This window comes from Podarcis liolepis, assembly GCF_965112155.1.
Source record: "Podarcis liolepis genome assembly, chromosome: 16".
In the NCBI taxonomy this organism is placed as follows: Eukaryota; Metazoa; Chordata; class Lepidosauria; order Squamata; family Lacertidae; genus Podarcis; species Podarcis liolepis.
Window position 1 is genome coordinate 43,143,394 of NC_139567.1, and position 23,792 is coordinate 43,167,185.

Consider the following 23,792-nt stretch of genomic DNA (forward strand, 5'->3'; position numbering starts at 1 on the left):
TAGCTACAGATTTTAATACAGTTTTAACCGGGTTGTTGGGAACAACTTGATCCTTGAACTTAATCTTATAGAAAACGGTGGTGGTGGGGGGTGAATCTTAACTTCTCATGCTTCATGTTTTGGGAAGGGGCCATAATTCAGTGATAAGAGCACCCTCTTTTCATGCAGAAGGTCCTGGGTTCGGTCCACACATTTCCAGTTAAAGGACTTTAAGAAGCAAGGGTGGGGAAGACCTTTTTCTGCCTGGAACCTTGGAAAGCCTTTGTCAGTAGGAAATACTGAATGGTCTGACCTAGTAGTGGCTTGCTGTGTTCACCCGCAGATGACGTCTTGCTGCTAATATACTTTTGCACACAAGAGGGAGCTCTTGTACAGTTTTTCCAAATTGTTATTTTTCAAAGAAAAGTTCTCAATAGGAAGTGCAGAAAAAGAGACAATAAATAGAAAAATCTTATTATTCTATCTTTTGGCCTATGCAGTTCTCTCTGGAAGATTGCCGGGCTTCCATTTTTTATTTCATGCACAAGTAAAAATTGTGGGGATCCCAGGAATAGAAAGAAAAGCTTCCAGGTGTTTGGTATATCAGGTGAACAGGTAATCAATACAGGAAAAAATAGAAATGTGAAATCTGTTGTTAATGGCATATGTCTGTGATCAATATGTATAATGAGGTTAAAGGGCAAGATGATGAATGGGGGACTTTTAGGAAAACAAAGTATTTGAGCAAGATAAAATCCTCTTCAAATATTCAAGGGCCAGTCAATTTTATGGGCAATGAGAATTAAGGGCTGGATCAGGGCAGCTATCCTGTTTCTGTGCCTCTTGGAGCAAAGGGCAGCTGAGTGACCCTGTCAATACTGATATCATATGGCAGGCAAAGCATCTCTCAGCTTCAGGATTTGCCATAGTTGTTAGCTCACATATAATTATCCCATTTAAGTTTTTCTCACAATAAACTTTTTGATATTGATAGACCCAGGTTACTCTTGTTCATTAATTTCAGTGGGTCTATTCTGAGTAAAACTTAGCTGAATACTACCCTAAAACAAGAGTTATAAAATCTGTATATAAAAATGAACAGGATCTATGTTAAATCACAACAAACACAATGTTTAAAACTGATCACAGCAGATGCTATTTATTGATTTGTTCTGATAATATTGTGGGGAGGTTATATGAGAAAATGTCAAGCAATTTTTATCCTACACTTTCCAGTGCCTTTTCCCATCATTTTCCTAACTGCAAAGGCCTGGTTTTGTTTTATTTTCTGAAGCAGCTTCCTTGTGCTAAGTTCCAGATCCACTCTAATGCAACCTGAATTTGCCCATATGCGACTGAATCTGGTGTGGAAAGTAGTGACAGTCTGGAAGCAGACTGGGTAAATGGTGGAAAGCATGCTCTCCCCAGCAGATCTTAAAGGCTGTTCATTTGGGTGAAGGAGATGCTCCCCTACTGAGCCTTCAAGGTGCCACAAGGCTTTTTGCTGTTGCTGCTGCAACTAAGATGAAGGCTACAGCTGACCCAAGCTGAGTTGGTTCAGTAGCAAACTAAGGTAGCAGAAAGCCTTTCTCCTACCTTTGTTTAATGCCTCTTGCTCCATCCCTTCCTTAAAGGTGGACAGAACAGCATCCACTTCCTGCATATCCAAGAACCCAGAGCATTCATTATCCCATTTCTCAAAGAGCGCAGCCAAGAGGAGCTGTTGCCGGACCAAGAAAGAATTCTGGTGGATCTGATAGAGACAGAAGGCAAAGAAAAAGGACAGCACATCACCAGTTGCAGCGGTTCATGGGCACAAGCTCAGCACATACGCATAAATAAGACACTCAAGAAACATGGTGGTTGAAAAAGCTTGGAGATGGAGTGTGCTGAACTCTGACAATATGTGGCTCGTGGCAGGAATGGGGGATTTGTAGCTGGACTCCAGTTCCAGTCAGGGTCAGCCCCCCTGTGAGGTGTGGTGAGGCAGTTGCCTCCGGTGGAAGATAGGGGACAGTTGGCAGGGTCCCCGAGAAATGCTTTGTGCCACTCACCACCTCCTGCACTTGTTGCCCACTGCTGCTGCTGCTGCCACCACCTGTTCCTCTCTGGCCTACTTTTTTCTCCCCTGTCACCTTCAGTGGTAGTGATGGAGGCCAGCTTTGGCAGGTGGAGGGGGTGGTGGGAGGGTGGCTTTGGCAAGTGGCTTCAGAGAGTGTGTGTCATTTTCTGCTTTCCCTCAAGAGGCAAAATGTCCTGGGACATGCCTGACTCCTACCCTCCCTAGCCATTCAGCCTGCCAGTTTGGGTCACTGAGAGTTGGACTACAACAACATCTGGAGGGCCACACAATCCCCACCAGTGGCTTATGGGTTTGCGTAAGGGTACCTGCAAAAAAACAAAGACCCTCCCAAGGCCCAGAGGAGCATCCCAGATGCATATAATGAGGACAATTGTCTTTTTCACTGCATGGATTTTAGGCAGACTCCACACAGGTGATTTGTGTCCTGCTTCATCGAACAATAACCCGAGAAAATACTTTGGGAAATGATGTTGCTGCTTACTCTCTCCATCTGCCTGATCTTCTCTTTCTCTGTTTGCACGTAACCTTCCTTCACAAACTCCACAAGCCTCTTCACATTTGACAGAGTCGTTTCTTCACCAACAAAGGTCTCCATGAGCTGCACAAACTGTGGCGGGTTGAGGGACTCCTTGTCAAAGCTGCTTATGGTAGACTGGGGCCCACGGGCCTGGATTTCTATCATATTCATGCGCAGGTCTAGAAGCAAGGAGGGAAGGTTACATCCTGTGCAATACAGATTTGAAGCTGTGGGTGTTTTCATGGCTCAACAAGTAAAAATAAGTAAGCAGAAGAACCCACGGTCGCTCCAGAATGTTTTTTTTCCAGGTGTAAGCAGCAGTATGTCATTGGCCCAATAATAATGTATTAGTGGTGGGTTTATACTGGACCATCCGCACATTAGTCTGCTTTATTAGATGTTCTGCGATGCATCCCCAATGTTACAGCATCATCAAAATCTGGAGAGGCGCTCTCATGCCACAGTGTAAAAAAAGCAAGGCAAAAAAATCACCAGAACGTTTGTGGAATAAAATGTTACAGGATCTCACCAAGAAGTTATGGGACATGCACTGATTGGAAATGAAGCGGTATTCCCACCCTGGAAACTCTGCAAGTTCAAACCATATCAAAAGCAGGATCATGTATGACAGTCTGGATGTCATTGTGAGCACCGATAATCATGAATGCATTTGCTGCTCACAGCTCCCATACTGAAATTCACCACTTTCCACTAGTTGTATGCATTTCTGTACAACTTACTTGGCTGGAGAACAGAACTGCAAAATTTGGAGAAGTGTGAATTCTTAAGGTTGGCTGTGTTTCGGTTTGTGCATTGTTTCAGAAAGTGCAAGCATGGTAGGTTTGTCTTTACATGTGAACTGAATCAGATTTCACCCCCATCCCTACTCACAAGCAAAGTCCTTTTTTGTCACAGAAATGGACTACAGGGGCATTCCTGTGAATGAACTCCTGTGTAGCCTAAACCAGATTACTTTATGGTGCTCTAATAAAACGTCACACCTGGAAACCTGGTGCTTTCATTGTTCCAGTCCTCCCGGATTTCCTTGCCATAGTCGGTGTACACGAAGGACAGGTCAGCAGTCTGAAGGTCACCTGCAGGAAGGGAAGGCAACACAAAACAAGCTGCTAAAGAGGCCGAGCTCCGACAGCTACATGCAGACTGTAGAAACAGGATGTTGAAGAATGCTGATGGGTGCAATCACCTGACCATATCTTTCCATATATCTTCTGAGGTGCCTTTTCACATGTCTCGCTGTCTAGTCCACTAGGCATTGAGAGCAAATCTGAAACTAAGAGAGGAAGAAAACAATGTTTGTGAATAGCAAGGATGGAAGACCAAGATCAAGCCCCAAAAGCAGAAGCTAGCCAGAGCTGGTTGCATGATAAAGCTACTTGAGATTGCAGGACAGTTCTGAACTGTGGCAGGTGTGTGTGTGTGTGTGTGTGTGTGTGTGTGTGTGTGTGTGTGTTTCAATGCTGGCACTTTTGTGCATTGCTCTGAACAGATGTTAAGCTCATGTAAACTGTGGTTTACATTTGCACCTCACTGCCGTGATTTCTTTCTGAGCTAAGAAGATGCAGCCAGATCTGTAGCATCTTGATTACTTCTCTCTTTAGCATTTAAAATGAGCTTTTGGTTCAGCTTGTAGCAAACGTATCTCTTTCTCCACCCCCCATTTGAAAGTATAAGCATCTCTGAGCTCCCAGCTCCAGCTTTCCTCGTGTCCTGGGACTCTCCACACCTTTGCCCCCTACCCAGATCCAGTGCAGCCTGCCTTGTTTACCCTGAGGCTTGGTGAGCCCCATCAGGGTGGCGTAGCAAGCCTTCTGTGATGACGTGGCAGGCCTGTTTAGGAGCAGTAGGGAAGGGCCATCATGGCCAGCAGTGTTAACACTCTAGAAAGGGTGGAGAAGCCCTCAGGTGAGCCCAGCAGCGCTCTTTCTTGACTGAGTAGCATGAGCCATGATCACTGAACTGGAAATGCTAAAGGAAATGATCATAAGTGATCCCTGCTATCAGAGACTTCAATCTGCCTCCTTCATGGTCCTGGTTTAATCATTATTCAATACTTGGCCCCTAGCTAGTGATTCCACGTTTCTTTTTCGCTTATAATATTTTGGAGCAAACAGGAGCCTTAAAGATGGTGTGATCTGACCTGGCATGTGATGAAACGCTTAATTTTTATATATGCATTTGTTTTAAACATTTATATGGGGCAGGACGCTCCGGACATACAGCACCAATTCCAGCATAACTGCACTGGCTACCAGTTAGTTTCCGGGCTTAATTTGAAGCGCTGGTTTTGAACTATAAAGCCTTATGGGGCTCAGGATCCCAAACAGCTCCAAAACCACCTCTGCCCACATGAACCGAGCCAGACCCTGCAATAATCAGCTGAGGCACTTCTCCGTGGTGGCTCCTGACTGTAGAACGCTCTCCTCAGGGAGGCTCACGCAACACTATATTTACCTATTCTTAGGTGTCAGACAAAAACATTCCTTTTTACTTGGGCTTTTCGCCCTTGGGATCATGCGAATGCCTGCCTTTTCTGATAAGTGGTGATCTGGAATATGTAGCTTGGAGATCTAAATCAGTGAAGTCTTGAATTGTTGTGACTCAAAGAGCATGGATATGTGCATGTTATATTTTTTTTAAAAAGCTGTTTTCATTAACTACCTGTGGGTACTCTTGTTGAACAGAACATTCTGGTTGAACAAATCCAATTGATGAGCCACACCTTGAGTTAAGAATGCATAAACCAGCTCTGAGAACAGGCCAAAATGAAGCTCTGATCTGAGTGATGGTTGTGGGGAGGTAAGGGACCGAGTAGTGTTTTGTTTCTTTAAGGACTCCTCCACACTTCCTTTTGTGCCACATTGCTAGGCACAGGTCTGGGTCGCAGTGGAGTTTTTCATTTGTGTGTGTCCTGGCACTTCGCCCACAAATCACAGCAAATGGCAATCAGGTTTCCCCTGGATTGCCGTTTGCTCCAGTTCAGTGGTAAAACACATGCTTTCACAGGGAAAGCTCTGGGACAAAAATATATATATGCTCAGATGTGGAGCTAGAAAAACCAGACCTGTGACTAGAAAGCAGAGCAGAGGTCAGTGTGGATGAGCCCTAAGTGTCTCTCTTGCCTCCTCAGCCTGTTTCCATACAAATGCAAAAGCTCATGAAAGGTGGTCATTATCAGAAACCGTCACCGCAAATGTCCTTGGCATCTGAAGCCACCTCAGCTGATCCTAAAACAACCCAGAATGTATCCATTTATTAGCCAGCAGCAGGAGCACAACAAAGCCTTTGCTTGTGGGTGTGCAGTGCACAGATGTTTGAGCTCCATAGTGTAGATATGGTATAAGCAGACTTCCCAGTATGGTCTTCTCTGATAAGCTAGGGCTTAGCATATTGTTTGACCCGGGCTCATGGCCCGTTCTCCCATCCCTGCTAAACACAAGCAGTCTGACCTGCTATAAAGCGCGTTCCTGGGTTGGACTGAATGAGACTGCAGGTCATTTCTGATGCCCTCATGCTCTGCAGCCCTTGGTTTAATTGCTACTGAAGTGCAAGGCGTTCATCAACCCATGGGAGACCAGCACATAAACCCAACACTGCTTCACAGCAGAACACACTGTACCTGAAAGCTTCTGTCCTGGCCGTTTGCTTGGACCTGGCACACCTTCGCTGCTCCTGTGCAGCTGCCCCCGACTGCCTGGCTCTCGCTCCTTTCCTGGCTCCTCCTGAGCTGCCGCTGTTTCTGCACTGCTTTGCCCTGCAGCAGCAGCAGCAGCACCTTGACCCTCTAAGCCAGGCTCTTGGCCAGGGCCCAGTTCTTCGTTCTGTGTCTGCTGTAGCCCAGGCTGCATGTTAAAGAGGGAAGCAGGAGCAGAACTTGTGGGCTGCGGATTCCTGTCAGCCTCCAGGGTTTCCACAGGTAGCACTGGTGCTGATACCCGGGTGGTTACAGGCACCACGTCTTTGCCAGCAGGTACAACAGTTTCTTGGGCGGCTGACTCTGCAGCTGCTGAGGCCGCTGGATCTTGTTCCTCCTGAACTGCTGCTGCACCAGATCCTGGCTCTACAGCTGGCATTTCATCTTGGAGGGCTGTTGCCAGAACGACTTCACCCTCCTCTCCTACATGGCTGGCCTCTTGCTCCAGCCCGGCTTTCTCTTGGTCAGCAGCTGCAGACCCCTCAGGGGCCTCACTGTCTTCAGGTGCAGTCATCTCCATGTCAGACAGGATATCTTTCAAGAGCAGCTTGAGGGCAATGGATTCCTCAGATAATCCAAGTTCACCCGACGGGATGTTGAGGCTAGACCTCTCTGAAATTTGCTCATCTTCCATATTCCCCCAAAACTCAGCTACCTCTATATCGTCCAGTTCTATAATTGGCCCTAGGATAAGAAAGGGTGGTGCTGTTGATATACCCTGAAACTGGAAGCATGGTACGGGAATGGAGGAATAATAATAATAATAATAATTGCTATTTACTAAGGTCTCCAAGCAACTTTCACTTATAAACATAAAAAGGTAAAGGGTAAAGGGACCCCTGACCATTAGGTCCAGTCATGGCCGACTCTGGGGTTGTGGCGCTCATCTTGCTTTATTGGCTGAGGGAGCCGGAGTACAGCTTCCGGGTCATGTGGCCAGCATGACTAAGCCGCTTCTGGTAAACCAGAGCAGCGCACGGAAACGCTGTTTACCTTCCCACCGGAGCAGTACCTATTTATCTACTTGCACTTTGATGTGCTTTCGAACTGCTAGGTTGGCAGGAGCAGGGACTGAGCAACGGGAGCTCACCCCGTCATGGGGATTCGAACCACCGACCTTCTGATCGGCAAGTCCTAGGCTCTGTGCCACAGCGGCACCCGTGTCCCTAAAACATAAACATACTAGACCATTAAAATTTGTATAAAACAGAGATATGATGAACCAACCCAGACCCTGCAATTGTCATGTGAGGTCCTTCTTTGTGTGTCCCCTCCATGAGAGGTCTGGAGGGTGAAAATATAGGGCCTTTTCTGTGATAGCTCCCTGCTTGTGGAATGCTCTCCCCAAGGAGGCTTGCCTGGTGCCATCATTTTATATCTTCAGACACCAAGCAAAAACTTTCCTCTATAACCAGGTGTTTGCCCTTTAATTAACAGCAGCCTTACATTTCTTGGGGTCAAGGAATCCCTTCTTGTGCTGTGGGGAGCAGTTGTAGAAGAAGACCTCCAGTAAAGATAATATCCTCTGTCTGTCCAAGAGCCCCACCTAGGAAAGAAGAGCACAGAGATAACTTTAAGCCTTGCCAGTTCCCACTGAGTTCTAGATGGTTCATGTACAGTACTACAAAAACCACACTGGATGGCCAGTGAAATCAGAGTTGCATAGCTGTCAACTTACAGATTTGAAAATAAGGGACCAGCAGCCAAAATAAGGGACCTGCAGCCTCACCTGTTCCAGGCACTCCAGTCTTCCTGTCCTCCTGCAGTCTGGTCAAACTCATGCTGGTAGCTTCAAGAACACTGTCCAACCAACTTTGTAACCAGAGGTTCAACTGAATAGAATCTGAATCACATGCACCACAAGGCCTATGCAGCCTCAACTTAAGACGGCTCCCCGGCCTGGCTTTGCACTGCAAAGTTTGCAGCAGCACGTGCAACAAAATGGCGTCCAGCATTCAAAAACCTCCTCAGCTTGCATTAACTAGCCACACACAAGGCATGCAAGCTCCACCCCCCCAGTCATTCTTAGACTTCTTATTGGGTGAGCAACACAGCCAAGCAACACAGTTGGAGCCTCCCTGGCCAGCAGGGAGGGAGGGAGAGGAGCTGCTTCCTTTGAAATTTAAGGGACATCATTTAAGGGACATCCATCAATAAGGGACAGCAGCGGGACATGGCGCTGGAATAAGGGACTGTCCCTTCAAATAAGGGACACTTGACAGCTATAGAGTTGTTCCCAAATGGGGGGAAATCCTCCATTTTACAGAGAGGGTGGTGGAAAAGTAGATCACTGAAGTTGGAACGCAAGCTCTGAACTACACAGGGGTTCAAGGGCAGGTAAGAATCTTATGGAAACAGAACACCCAACTTAAAACATTTGAAAAATATATTTGAAACCCTATTTTAAATGCTACGGCTGCTGCTGCTAAAATAATTCACACATCTCAAGTCACTAAATGTTTGCTCAAATCAAAGGGGGGCTTACAGCATCTCCAGAAAATGCTAAGCAAGATGAAATCTACAAATAAAGGCTAAACTAGACCTGATGTTAAGAGTGTTACTTCACACCAGTTTAAAAACAACAACACAAACACCATTCAGTGGAAGATGCAGAAGGGTGCAATTTTTGTCAGGACCGTGGCACGGGAGGAAAAGGTTAAATTAAAATATACCTCCCCTCACTGCATACAGCAGCCCTCACATAAACTGGACTCCCCCAGGCTTGCTAATAGTTTACAGTTCTTTGTGTTGCTGTGATCTGAAGTGGTATTTTTAGCACCAACCTACAGTGGTGGTATCAGTAAGAATTCACCCTTGATCAGACCAAAGAACCATCAAATTGAGCACCTGGTTTTCTAATGAGCTCACAAACAAGTCCCGGAGGGGCCGGCTTTCTCTTTCCCCCCACATCTAGTACCTTGGGATAGACTGCTTCTGAGCATGGAGGTTTATTCACTTATAATATTTATACTCCACCTTTCTTCTGATGAGCTCATGGTGGCACATGCAGTTCTCCCCCTCTGCACATCATCCTCACAGCAACCCTGTGAGGTAGGTTAAGCTGAGAGAGATGGTGACTGGCCCACAGGTCACTCAGACACTTAGGACCTTAGTCATGGCTGATAACAGTTGATAGCCAATGTGCTGTGAATCTGAGCCACTTTTTGCTCTCCAAGGCTCTGCTTCCACGCTTTACGGCTCAGGCTCTGAATACGCTCTGGGCATGTAGTTCTTATCTTAAACAGATTCCAGGCACCCTGGAAGCAGCCTGTCTCTTATCTCGGAGGGACAGGAAAATAACCAGCCGGCCTCACTGCCTTGTGGCAAGGAGCAGCACAAGGGAGTCCTTCTCTCCCAGGGAGAGGGCAAAGAGATGACAAAGGCAGGAAAACTCTAGAGGAAACAGGGGCAGAAAATGGAGGGGAAACACATGGTTAAAGGAAAGGAAAGCAGCCCCAAAGGAACGTGGCTTTTCGACTTTATAATGAGCTAATGCGTATTGCTATTTCACGGTTCCAGTTCTGCCGTCTCTTTCCCATTATAGCACAGCATGGTAGTTCACCAGGTGCAAATCTGAAAAACCAAAAATGAAACAGATTCTTTCTTTCTTTCTCCCCAAAGTTTTTTTTGAGGAGCTCAAGGTGGCATACATGGCTCTCCTCCTCATTTAATCCCCACAACAACCCTCTGAGGTGGGTGAGGCTGAGAGGTCATGACTGGCCCAAGGTCACCCTGTGAGCTTCATGGCTGAGTGGGGAGATTCGAACTCTAGTCTCCCAGGTCCTAGTCCGACACTCTAACCACAACACCACGCTGGCTCTTTTTGGCAAACAACTGCAAGTTAAAATCTGTGAGCTGGATGGCTGTGAGGCTAGCAGCTGCCGAGTAATTTGGTTTTGTGTCGCTTTCCCCCTGTACTGACAAAGGGGAACAAATGGTTGGAGTTGGCCGTTGAGAGCTGGCAACGGGCCCAAGTTGGCTGGATGGTAGCCAAGCTCCTTGGCAAGTAGAAGTGGCAGCAGCACCTGGGGAAGGGGCTGGACTGATGAGAGGCAGCTGTCTTCCTTGCTTTAGTCCAGCCTTTGCCAACCTGGAGCCCTCCAAACGCTTTGGACTACAACTCCCATCAGACCCAGCCAGCTGCCTGCTATGGGGCCTGGGGCTCTTGCATTGAGGACAGGGCATGTAGGGTGTCAGAAGGAGGGGTGGGGGTGAGGAGTAGAAATTTCTTCAGACTTCCTGAACTGCTTCACAAACTGGAATGCAAGCGTCCTTTGAAATCCAGCCTTCTCTGAATGCAACTCTGCACTTCTCCAGCCAAACAATGCATATTCCCCACCAAAGGAAAAACGTTCACGTGAAAAACGTTAGAGTGAGAACAATGTACAGAATGCATAGCAAAAGGTAAAAATGCACCTGTTGGGTGAAATGCAAATAAATTTTAATGCAGACTTAAAACAAAAAAACCAAACTGATGTGGAAATGGGGAGAACTCAATTTAAGACAGGAAGAATGAGAAACCAAGAGAGTTTCTGTTCGTTTCATCCATCCCTAGAGAAAAGCTTGATTGGCGGATTGTGATCCTGGCAAACGGATCAGTGGGATTCAAGGCAATTGACTGGCTTGCCAGAGGCTCAAAGGTTTGAACTGGGAAGCTGAGACCAGAGGCGGATTTAGAGGGGTACGACTGGTTCAGTTGCACTGGGAGGAGATCCTTGAGGGTGCTGCAGTAGGCGCCACAACTATGATGTAGACTGGAAAGTGAGAGGTGGAAGGGTGGAAAATTTTGGCGTTGCACAGAGTGCCTCTGAAATTTGAGACCCCTCAGGTCCACCACTGCTGGGATCTAGCCTAGGAAGCTGGCTAGGACTGTATGCATGTCCTCAGGCCTCAGAGTTCTTTTTTAGATACAACATGGAATAAGGAGTGTGTGCAGCATTGCCTTCTGTGATTGGCAGGCAGCATGGAGCCTTTGGATTGGCCAGCCCTGGAATAAAAGACTAAGAACCTGGTCTGTGCCTAGTCCACAGAGCAGCACCTTCTGCACTCAAAACCAATAAATTAACTTTGGAGAATATAGGAAGCTGCCTTATACTGAGTCAGACCTTTGGTCTGTGCAGCTCAGGACTATCCACAGTGACTAGCTGAAGCTCTCGCCAAGTCCTACCTGGGACCTTTGACATGCAAGGGAGATGCTCGACCTTCTCAGCTATGGCCCAGCCCCACCTCCTAGGTCTAGGTTTTGGTATAGCCACCTATGGTCCTAAACCAGTCTGGACCAGTCATTTAATGCTGGTTCCCCAGCGTCATCCCAAAACAATGCAGGTTTAGAGCCTCAGCAACAGGGATGCATATAGACCAAAACCAAGAGTGTGGTGGAGGACCCCACTCGGTGCTGGGAAAGGGAGGCTTGCCCCTAAGCCAGTGAAAATTAGGAAATGGGAACAACATGCATGCTCAGCTGGGCGAGAGAATGGAGAAACAGATAATTCAGCAACCGCAGAGGTCTTTTCTATGGATTTCCTTTGCGTTTTCTGCTTTCCCTTGAGGTCTAGGTACAGCAGGAACTGATTACAGCACCGGGAAGGAAACCAGGTCAAAGCCTAAGGAAATGCATTAAATTTACACTCTGTTTTTGGAAATGATCCAAGCCCACTTGCCTGCTTGCGATGCTCTCAAATATCTGCTAGCATTGTGGGTGCTTGTTGGGAGGGCTGGGAAAATGTTTCGCATCCCCGCTATTACCCCCCTTCCCACCAGAAGCCAACCACAAAGGTTTTGGAGCCAGGCTTGCAGAAAGTGGAGGGGGTCACTTCAATTTCCTGACAGCCCTTGCCACCAGACGCCTGAGTTTATGCCTGTCCTGAACTTCCATGTTTCCCTGAGAGGCCTGTCACTATCCTAATGGAGGGCTCAGCATCCGGTGGCCTTGGGACCAGTTGCCTTTTAAGTTGAGCAAGAGAGAGACTATGAGCCACCCATGTGTTGTGGACTGCCAACCAAGCCCCTGCTAGTCACAATGAATGCTGGGCAAGGTGGGCCTTGCAGGACAGCACAGGTAAAGGCACAGTCTGGCGGGCCTGATTAGGCCCCATGGGCCGCAAGTTCCCCACCACTGATCTATTCCAATAGACCAGAAACTGTTACTATTTAGTGCTGCGCTTGGGAAGTCCTAACTAGGAATAACGATGGCAGAGATATAATCCTGCACACATCCTGCAGTCTCTCCACTAGGGTCTGGGGAGAAACTCAACTCAAATTCACACTGCGCTGAGGTCTATGGATGAAGGGCGGTATACAAATTTAATAAATAATAAGACCAACTTTTTAAAAACAATATGAGAAGTGAAACTCCACCAGCCTTCAAAATCCGCATGTATCCAAATTTTGCAATGCACTTCTCCGAGGCATACAAAAAAATGCATCTATTAGAGAAATGTTGTATTAATATTAATATATGAGTGAAAATAACATACACAAATGCATTGTATTAGGGGAAATTGCTTTGCAAAATGTGCATCAGTCAAAACTGCATTTCTGTATTTAGGGTTAGGGTCTGCATTTTTGTCTTGAGAGAGAATGGAGTGCGTTTCCAGGGGTGAAGTGAAACTTAGGCATTAGCAGCACCAAAATGACCTCCCAGGGCACAAGCCTGGGCACTTTGTGTGGAAGTCCTGGGCTGCCCAGACGAGAATCAGTAGAGCTACCTTTCCATGGTCGCAGTTGAAGAACAGTTGGAGGAACATCTGCCGCCAGATGTCGTGTCTGATTATGTTACGTGCATCGTTGGCACACTGTAGGAGGTGTTGCAGCAATTGCTGGAACATGTCGCTGCTGAAATTCTTGATGTAAGAATGGAGATACTGGAGAGGCGAGGGGGGAAAGAAGGGGAGAAAACACACATTTTATTCCCTTTTGCCATCACTCAGCATCACTCATTGTCTTGTTCATATGAACCTTAATGATGAGGTCATTCGCCCCTTAATGATGAATCTGGATCATCCTTCCTCCTATTTGTATCCTATCCTTCCTCCAAGGAACTCAGCGTGATCTATATAGCTGAAAGCACTCTCTGTTTGATCCTCACAACCACCCTGTGAGGTAGACTGGGCTCAGAGAGAACAGCTGTTCCTAAAGCTTCACCCGGAAAGGCATAGATGTCCAAACAGAGCCAGGTGGAGCTCCAGGGGTAAAAACTTCTCCCCACAGCTCTCGTTTGAAAATGTAGAAACTAAACAGTGGAGAAGGCAGAGTCCCTGCAGAAGCAGCTAAGCAATGATGCTACATAAATACACCTCACCACTAAAACATCAGAACTTTACAGCAAGAGATGGATCTGCAATTTAAGAGAAATGACAAGCAAGCATGGGGAATGATTTCCACACAGCTGCCACCTATTTTTTTGCCTTCAGAAGCATTTTTGCTTCCTTGGAATTGAGGCCACAACTTGCACCAAGCCCAAAACAGATTTTTCCTCCTGCTTAAGAGCAGCTTGAGTAGCAAATTGAAGCTGGCCATTGCAGAGCCGTTCGTCCACCCCAAGAGTTGGATTGGGCCCTTGTGCTTAACGTTCCCTGCTATATTTCCTCTTTGTGTTAAGTTACTTATCAGATTTTTATGTGACTTGCGATTTACAATCATAACAAAAATACAGTGGTGCCTTGCAAGACGAAAATAATTCGTTCCGCGAGTCTTTTCGTCTTGCGATGTTTTTCGTCTTGCGAAGCACGGTCCGTCGCAACTGCGCCTCTTCAAGCGGCTTTAAGAAAAAAGCGCAAGACGTTTTCATCTTGCGAAGCAAGCCCATAGGGAAATTCGTCTAGCGAAGCAACGCAAAACCGAAAAACCCTTTCGTCTAGCGAGTTTTTTGTCTTGCGAGGCATTCGTCTTGCGGGGCACCACTGTACATTTATTTATTGCATTTCTGTCCCACCTTTTCCTCCGAGGAGCTCAAGGTGGCATAAAGGGTTCTCCTCTTCCTCATTTAACCACCATAGCAACCCTGCAATGTAGGTTAGCCTGAGAGGTAGTGACAGGCCTTGTGATGGATTCAAGCTCTGGTCTCCCAGTTCCTCTCTAACCACTACAACACACAGATTCTCTTAACGTGATCATTACAATCATACAACTCACTTGTTCTCTAAAGATGTGAAAGCCAAAAGTAGCATAACCTCCCCCTCCCTTCATATTCTGCATTTCTGTGCCACATAGAACATAGGAGGGGTTCTCCTTCGCTGCAGCCAGCACTGAAATGGAGAACACCAGCCTCACAGCAGGCCAGAGAAATGAAATACTGTAAAACGAATTTATAGATGATCCCCGAGGTAGCATTCTGCACAATCCTCTTCCAAAAAGAAATCTGGCAGCAAGTGGTTCCAGAGTTGATTGGAATCATCATTATTATTACTTTTACCAAGAAAGAAGATCAACAAGAAGAAGAGAAAAAGGAAGGAAGGAAGGAAGGAAAAGAAGAGGAAAGGATGAGATTCTGGAGACCACCTTCATTTGCCTCAATCCTCCTGACTTTGGGAAGAAGACTATCGAGCCGTGATTTATTTGAAGCTGAGGTCTCAGAGACACTTTTAACACTTCAGATTTATTGCCCCATGAGATTTTAATGGGTAAAAAAATAAGAAGGCCGTTCAAGAAATGTGGTCTGCACAGTGTAAATAATAAAGGCTGTCGGCAGGAACCGCAATCTCCCGTCTTTGGGCTGAATTATGATGGCATTTTTATTTGTATTTTAAAGCCTGCTGCTGTTGTGGCTGGATGGGGCGGTGTGTGCATGACATGTAGGGAAGAAGGCTTGGGAAACTAAGTTCTCCTTAGACTCACAGACGTAATCATGTACCAATGGGCCTACTCTGAGTATGGCTGGCACGGGATGCCACGCAGCATCACAAACTATGACCTTGTTGTTTCTTTCATTTAGGTTGATTCCAGATTCATCTTGGGCACTTTCATGGTTTTTGCCTGAATTGTTAGCTGCATTGTGCAGTCTTGGGGGTAATGCTGAGATGTTGTGATGGGCCAGTTGAAAGGTTCATTCCAGGTTTTTGTTCTGAACTGAATTGTTAGTTGACCGTGTGGAATCAGCCTTGATCCATCTATCTCCAACGCCTCCTTTGTTCTCTGGAAAATTCATCTGAGTGTGTCCTTCGGTCTTTACCTCATTCTAGCTCAGGGGCCCACTGTACCTCCTTTTCTGGCCTTTGGGACTTCCCCAGGCCACGCCTCCTTCAAGGGCCACACCCCTTTCTTCAGGCCACACCCATCACCCTCCTCCTCGGCACCTTCCTCAAGCGCCTTGAGCTGTGATGAGGCATCTTGCTTGCCTGAACAGACGAGGAGAGGCGTGTGTGCACAAACCTCTGTATTTGTGTGTGGCTGGAATGTAGCCTACAGTAAAAAGCTGAGTGTCGCCTCTGTGTTGCCCATCCGCTTTTGGCCTCTGGCATGTGGCCCCCAGGAGATTGCCTATAAGGCAATGTGGCCCCCAGGCTGAAAAGGGTTCCCCACCAGGACCAGGAAGGAATCCAGAATTCAAATGTGAACTGCAGAGACTGACGCCTGATGGATTGTGGTGACAGAAAAGGGGTTCTTTGCATGCCTGTTGTTGCTGATCCTTCTCCAAATTAGCTGCAGTCACTCTGAGGTTAAATATCTCATTGTGAGCTTAAAACAAGATTTGACAAATTACCTTTTTTAAAGAAATGTTTCTCTGCTGAATGCTTAAAAGGATGGCTTTCAAAAGCAGGGAGGTGAGTAATGACAAGTTGCCACTTGCCCTGAGTCTCCCTCCAGCTTCCTTATGCTCCATCCTCAGTTTTAGTAAGGAAGCATGCCAACTGGCACTGCTAAGGCTGCTCATGGTTCTAGTCCACAGTCCTGCACTCAAAGTTCGTTCAGTGTGACTCCACAATACGATTCATTTCTGATAAAACACTGAGAACTTGGCAAGCAAACACACACACACACACACACACACACACAGTGGGGGGGGGGAGAGAGAGTGAGTTTTTATAGCTATATCTATATCTCCAGACTGATTGCCATCAAGAGGCCTGCAGAGCCCTCAGGGATATACCAGGCCTCCTGCATGAATTGGCTAATAGAATTTCAAGAGCAATAACAGATGCGCTAGGAACAATGCTAATTGTGTGATAATGAGGGTGCCCATAGAAGACCGTCCCCCGAGTGCCACTAGTGGAAAACATGAATTCATCAGAACTCTCACTACATTGCTAGACTTGTCTCTCAACGTTTCCCCTGCTGATTCACCCTGGAAGGAAGCCTTTGCTTTGAAATCATTGTTTCTTCCTGGTGGCTGTTGCAGAGCATGGAGGAGGAGGCAGGATGGGGAGGGCTGGGAATCTGCTGGAGGTGGAAAGGAGATCCCTGGAATGTATAACTGATTGCTGTGTGTGTGTGTTGGTGGAGGTGAACTCAGGCCCAAGAATGGGGCGACATTCAATATCTGACAGGTGGAGAGCTGCATGCCAAACTGTGTACCTTTGGGTGGCTGAGCTTCCATATACATATATATTGCTGTGAGCCTGTGGAGGGCTTAGGCTGTATGATGCCTATACCTAATTCCTGGATCCAGCAAGGGTTAAAAATCTAATGAAGGATCCCATTGTTGAATTGCCTGGCAAGGGCCATAATGCCCCCTAATAATAATAATAATAATAATAATTTATTATTTGTACCCCGCCCATCTGGCTGGGTTTCCCCAGCCACTCTGGGCGGCTTCCACAGAAACCAAAAAACACTAAAATATCATACATTAAAAGCTTCCCTGAATAGGGCCGCCTTAAGATGTTTTCTGAATGTCAGGTAGTTGTCCATCACCTTGACATCCGATGGGAGGGCATTCCACAGGGCGGGCGCCACCACTGAAAAGGCCCTCTGCCTGATTCCCTGTAGCTTCGCTTCTCGCAATGAGGGAACCGCCAGAAGGCCCTCGGCACTGGACCTCAGTGTCCGGGCAGAACGATGGGGGTGGAGACGCTCCTTCAGGTATACTGGGCCGAAGCCCTAAGTATGGGTCATACTCATTAGTATAAGAAAAGAAGTTGCCCTTCAAGGAAGGGCAAAGAGATATTTCAAAATTTATCTAGCAGGGGAAGAAGCCAATAATAAAACATAAATTACTAATAGATTCTAAAGATAGAGGCAGGTTTTCCCTGCCAGATTTAAGGATATATTATGAGGTGTCTTGTCTTTGCTGGCTTCGGGAATGGATAACACTACAAAATACGGATATTTTAGACTTGGAGGGTTATGATAATAGATTTGGTTGGCATGCATATTTATGGTATGAAAAAGTTAAGGTACACAGAGGATTCTTGAACCATTTAATAAGAAAATCACTGTATGTGGTATGGAAGAAATATAAAAAGTTGTTAAGACAAAAAGAAGTTGCTTTGTGCTAGGGGGCAAATGGGTACGCCCCCCTCCCTCACTTGGCTGGAAGTGGGAAGGACAATAGCCAGAAGGGCTCCAAGACAGCCAACTCCAGACCATCTTGGGCATTGTGGCCTCATTTCCAGGCAGTGGGTTGGGGAGGTGGCGGTGGCAGTTTTCTGATTTTGGGACACGGGGAAATCTAAAAACACAAGAGGTTGAATTTCTAGGGTCACCCTTGCAGGATGAGCAGCTTCTTAGCAGCACAGTTGTGTGCTAAGGGAAGGATATCCACCTCCCTGCCTTGGATTTGCTTCATAACACCAAGGTGGTGTTGGGCTGCCTGGGTGTCCTTTGCAGGGAAAATTGTCAGGCAGCAGGGAGAGTGGATCCTTCTTCCAGCCACCACCTATGTTACGCTTGAAACTCAAGGTGTGTATGTATCTGTCTCCCATCCAGGCCCGGCTCAAAAGAATACAGTGGTGCCTCGCAAGACGAAAGAATCCGTTCTGTGATTCTCTTCGTCTAGCGGTTTTTTTGTCTTGCGAAGCAAGCCCATTGACGGATTAGCGCTATTAGCGGCTTTTAGCTGCTTTTAGCGGCTTATCAGTTTATCGGATCAGCTGATAAGCGGCTTAGCGGCTTAGAAAAAGGGGGGAGGGGAAAAAACCGCAGGAACTCGCAAGACATTTTTGTCTTGCGAAGCAAGCCCATAGGAGATTCGTTTTGCGAAGCACCTCCAAAACGGAAAACTCTTTCGTCTAGCGAGTTTTCCGTCTTGTGAGGCATTCGTCTTGCGGGGCACCACTGTATCTACTTTAACCCACTTCATATCTCCACCTGATTATCCACAGAGGGAGAAGCAGGAGAAGGGAAAAGCCCTGCTCAGGGACGTTGCTCCTCCTCACCTCTGTGAACTGCTCTTCGTTCAGCTTCAGTGCCAGGGACCCCGTGGATTCCAGAGGCCTGGCGTAGATTCCTGTGGAGGTGAAGCAGATGTGAGAGCAGGTGTTAAGCAGTGGAAGAACTGGGCAGCATCCTGTGCCTCTCTGGCAAAGGGAGCTCTTCCTGCCACGGGTTCAATCTGCATCTTTTAACACTAGTGCAGTTCATTGTGGGTTGATGGGCCGCAGCTCATTTGCACAGGCTGGGTTTCTTTCCATGGAAACCAACATAGTACCATATTTTTCACTCTATAAGATGCACCAGACCACAAGACGCACCTGTGTTTGGAGGAGGAAAACAAGAAAAAAAATATTCTGAATCTCAGAAGCCAGAAGAGCAAGAGGGATCGCTGCGCAGTGAAATCAGCAATCCCTCTTGCTGTTCTGGCTTCTGGGATAGCTGCACAGCCTGCATTCGCTCCATAAGACGCACACACATTTCCCCTTATTTTTTAGGAGGGAAAAAGTGAGTCTTATAGTGCAATAAATACGGTATAAAATTACACCAGCACAGGGGCTTTTGATACCCTATATTTGATTTGAACCACAGGGATGGGGAACGTGGGGCGGAGTGGGAGCTCTGTGAAAGGAAGGCCACCTGCCTGGAACTGTGGGAGGCTCCTCCCCCTGCATAGCCCTGCCTCTGAAACAAATGGACCCCGCCCCTGGGTGAAGATGAATTATAGCAGGCAAGTGAAACTTACCTCTGCCCAAAGGGCGCATTTCCTCATGGGCAGCCTTCTAGGGGCCACAGAGTGGGCAAGCCAGAGGCAAAAGGGGACAGAGCAACAGCTGGGACTCTGCAGTGGGCCACACAAAAGTTAGGCGTTTCTGCACACACATACACAAACACCCATCTCTCCAACATCAAAGAAGGCATTCTGGCCAGGCAAATGCTCTTATGGAGGCTAGTGAAAGGCGTGGCCTGGAGTCAGTCCCAAGGGCCACATCGAGAGGCCTGGAGGGCCACATTCTGCTTCCAGGCCAGAGGTTCCCCATCAAAGGATCACTGCATCAATGGTGGGTTGGTGGGTGACTTTCTCCGTTACGTGACATTGATCTTGGCGTCGCTTGGTTTGCCTAGCACAAGTGCCAGAAAAAGGGACTTCCATTGGCCAACTGAAAGCAACCCTGCTTTCAGTTTTTTTGTTTGTTTAGCTTTCTATACCATCCTTCATCCAAAGATCACAGAGTGGTTTACAATTTATAAAACCACAAAATACTGAAGTGGCATTTTTTTCTGTTTAGAAAACAGGTGGCAGCTGGGGGAAACTGGCATAACCCTGCCCTGATGGATTTGTGTCCTTTCAGTCAGAAAACAGGCTTGGTCTAATATGTAACCTGGTCTACCACTGCAAGCAGTCTTGGAAGGAAAAAACAACAACACATTGCACAGCTTGCTTTCCAAAAAGCAGCACCAGGCTATGTTCTGTGCCACCCCAGCAACAACCGCAGCACCTGTATTTGGAAAACAAAGTTTACTATATACAGTACAGTCAGGTTGCAATTCTGACTTTGGAACAAACCCTATTTATCCCAGAGACTTCCAAGTAAATATTCACAGTGCTAGGTTGTCTATGAGGATGGATGTATCTGTCATTTTAAGTTTCTCTCAGCTTCTCTTTTTTTTCAATCTTAAATTCAGTTCTCCACATTTTTGCATCAGTTTGTGATTTTTTTTTAAGTCCTCACGTCAGCATCTTAGAGCAGTTTCCTCTGATAAAATGCATTTTTATATGTTATTTTCACTAACACATTGGTTTTTTAAGCACGCCCCCCCAATACACATTATTCGATTGGAGAACTGCGTCACAAAACTCGTTGCAATGCGAATTTCAAAGCTCTCTTGCTGTTTGAGTATTGCGCTGGAATGCATAAATTAGGTAGGCCTGTATCAAAATCTGATCCAAACAAATCTCTTCTCCATCCCTAGTTGCCAGATCTTCAAGCCGTGTTTTCGGGTGGGCAGAAGAAGGGGTGAAGGACGGGGCAAGTCTAGAGAGCATTTCTTTGGGATGTCAGGGGAGAGAGAAATGTTATGTTACCACCAGGGGGACTTCCACCACAGGGTCAGAGAAGACTAACCAGAGAACACCCAGTGGACTTCATTTACTGCTGGCTCCTGAAGACATTCACGGGCAGTAAATTATTTTCATGACCCCATAAAGAACAGCTTTATGCTCGCTCAGTGCGTTGGGCTCTGCTAAATGGATGGCTCCAGGAAGCAAAGAGCAGCTGGTTACCTGAAGAACAAGCATCTTGCTAAAGGGCAGGCGACATATGACCCACAGGCTACATGCCTTGCAAGTCCATTTTTACAAATCAGCCTCGGGCAGACTGGCAGTGGCCCTGGCCTCCCCTCTCTCCTGCCCACTTTCAGCCTTCTCCTAAAAATACATGGCTGGTCCTACTAAGTGAGCAACAGATACGACTCTTAGTCCGTGGTTCTGCCAGAGACTGGCTGGACCCTGAGCAGTGGTGGCTGGATACTGATGAGAGGGCAGTGGGAGAAGAGGGGTGTGAGACTGACTTGGCAGAAGGGATCAGTGATCTGGGTGAGCCTGTAACAGCTGGGAAATGAGAGTCAGAGGCAGGAGAAGGTGAAGGATTGGAGAGTGAGGAACAGGTGCAGGAGGAAGGAGAGATGGGTCAGGCTGGTGGAGAGTCAAGGGCTTCCACACATCATCCTCCTGCCCACACCTCTCCTGCTTCACTGTCTCCCAGGACCAGAAGAGGACTGAAGAGGGAGGAGCAGAAGCAGGTTACACACAGGCATAGTCTCCACCTGCTTGCGCGAAGCACAGATGGGGAAGATGCATAAGCCAAGGTCGGGGCCTGTCTGTTGTGGCAGCTGCCTCATCTGGTGCACCCCTAGGAGTTGCTCAGAGACACAGGACTGATGGATTTGCCTGTTCCTAACTTGTATGTGTACATTTGACAATAACGAGTTAATTCCTCACTCTGGACATTCCTTGCCTGGCAGCACCGTGACAGCTTCAATGTCTCAGCTGTGATGGCCAAACTACATGTTATATTGGGAGTTCTGGGACGGGGACTCCTCATGTAATTTTCACTTTCAGAAAGCAGCTGCGGGCATGATCTGGATCAGAATCTGTAGGATGTGGAGAAACAGAACCTTTTGCCCCCACATAAGAAGCTGCCATATACACCAAGTCAGACCACTGAGACGTCCAGCTCAGTATTATCTATACCAGGCATGGCCAAACTTGGCCCTCCAGATGTTTTGGGACTACAACTCCCATCATCCCTAGCTAACAGGACCCGGTGGTCAGGGACGATGGGAACTGTAGTCCCAAAACATCCGGAGGGCCACGTTTGGCCATGCCTGATCTATACCGACAGGCAGGGGCACTCCAGGGATTCAGGCAGGAGTCCCTCCCAACCCTACCTGGGATTGAACCTGAGACCTTCTACATGCCAAGCAGGTGCCCTGCCACTGAGCTACTGCCCTTATCTGAATCCTAGGACTTAATCCCCTTCTGTCTGATGTGGGGAAAATATAGATACCATGTGCCTGTGGCTGTGTGGTGGTTGTGGGTCAGGGCCACAGGAGGGGGGGAAAGGGTTGGGGCTTCCTCATCCTGAGCCTTGACCCCAGGGAATCCTCCACTTTTCGAAGAGCAAAATAACACTGGAAGTTAGAGCTCCAGCGTAACACACGGATTGCATCTGAGAACCAGAACTATATACAGTCGCTGCTGCCTGGGGGATCTCTCCCAGATCCTGCAGAAGCTGGCCTTCACCCCGCAACTTCCCCTTCTGCAAGGCCAACCCCTCTAAGCTTTGCTCCTTGCAGTGCAGGATCGCAGCCTGGCTGGAAGAGGACCCTTCAGCCTTTTCCAACCTGGTGTCCCCCAGATCTTTCAGGCTACAGATCCCCTGAACCCTGACCACTGGTCATGCTGCCTGGGAATCATGGAATTTGTGGTCCCAAACATCTGGAGGGCACCAGGTTGAGGAAGGCTGGTGTAAGGCCGAACAGGGTTGGGAGACTGCTAGAGGGAAGGACCTGCCTTTGCATCACAGCTCTTTGGCTACTTGTGATGCATTTGAAGCTTCTGCAGAAACACGGAGATGGAAGGGGCCTTTGCTGATGGAGAACCCCAAATGTTCCTGAGGGCTCTGTGTGCATCGATTCCTTGCCCCCCCTTCCAGCAATCAGGAACACCCCTCCTTGACTGGAGTTATTTGGATCAGAGCTTGTGGAACAGAGGGAAGGTGGGTGTGGCATTACCTGTCCCATCGTCACTGAGTTCTGAAGAGACAGACTCCATGAATGACTTCAAGGCGCTTTGGATCTGCAAGTGAAAGAACCCATTTCAAGGGCTGGTCAAAAAGAGGCCTCCTGTTGGCCCAATCCAGGCTCTTTTGGGCCGGGAGGAGCACCCCTCAGCCTTACAAGTCCTTCAGAGCCGGAAGCATAGAAGTGTAGAATTGTCAAGTTGGAAGGGATCGTAAAGGCCATCTAGTCCAGCCCCTTGCAATGCAGGAATCTTTTGCCCAATGTGGGGCTCGAACTCACAACCCAGAGATTAAGAGTCTACCAGCTGAGCTATCTGAATTGTCAGAAGTTGGATGACGCACTGGCCTGGAGGTGACTCCTTGACTATGGGCTATGAGTTGGTGGTGCCAGGCCTGGGGGTAAACGGGAACTGGGGTAGGTGCGGCGTTGTGCAGTTTTGGTTCCGTCTGATTACTTACTTACAAATGTGTGGTCTGCCTAGGGATGACCCTGCCTTGCGAAAATCCAATCTTATCCACTGAATCAGATCTTACCTGATGCATGGAAAATCCAGAGAGATTTCCCTGAATCAAGCTTCAGTGGGCAAGATAGGATTTTTGCAGGGCACAGGTGCAAAACAAGAAGAAAAGCTCTCAGGCCGGGGGAATTAATTGGGATACAATACGATCAAATTACACGCCAAGCAGAAGTGTGGGCGAGCCCTAAGTAGTGCTTTTCCTATTGCGGGTCCTTCAGAACTGGAAATTTAGCTCTTCTTTAAAAAATAGTTGCTGACCAAGCACTCAGTGAGACCATACGAAACAGTAGGCATAGAACTGAGGGAGAGGAGCTGAGCAGCAGCCATCTTCAGACCAGGCCTGTTCACTGCCAGCAACATGGCAGAAGGA

General features: G+C 47.5%; 1 protein-coding gene across 5 annotated transcripts in view; it reads right to left on the minus strand.

Annotated features, from left to right (window-relative positions):
* The window catches only part of EFCAB5 (EF-hand calcium binding domain 5), a 46,008-nt gene that overhangs the window by 13,057 nt on the left and 9,159 nt on the right, over positions 1-23,792 (minus strand). For all 5 annotated transcript variants that reach the window (XM_083479773.1, XM_083479775.1, XM_083479774.1 and 2 more), the window contains exons 4-12: positions 22,897-22,960; positions 18,606-18,676; positions 12,999-13,154; positions 7,738-7,837; positions 6,217-6,975; positions 3,784-3,870; positions 3,581-3,673; positions 2,544-2,758; positions 1,576-1,732 (exon numbers count right to left, since the gene is read on the minus strand). In XM_083479773.1, the coding sequence (XP_083335899.1) occupies positions 1,576-1,732; positions 2,544-2,758; positions 3,581-3,673; positions 3,784-3,870; positions 6,217-6,975; positions 7,738-7,837; positions 12,999-13,154; positions 18,606-18,676; positions 22,897-22,960 (1,702 nt within the window). The remainder of the gene's footprint in view (positions 1-1,575; positions 1,733-2,543; positions 2,759-3,580; positions 3,674-3,783; positions 3,871-6,216; positions 6,976-7,737; positions 7,838-12,998; positions 13,155-18,605; positions 18,677-22,896; positions 22,961-23,792) is intronic.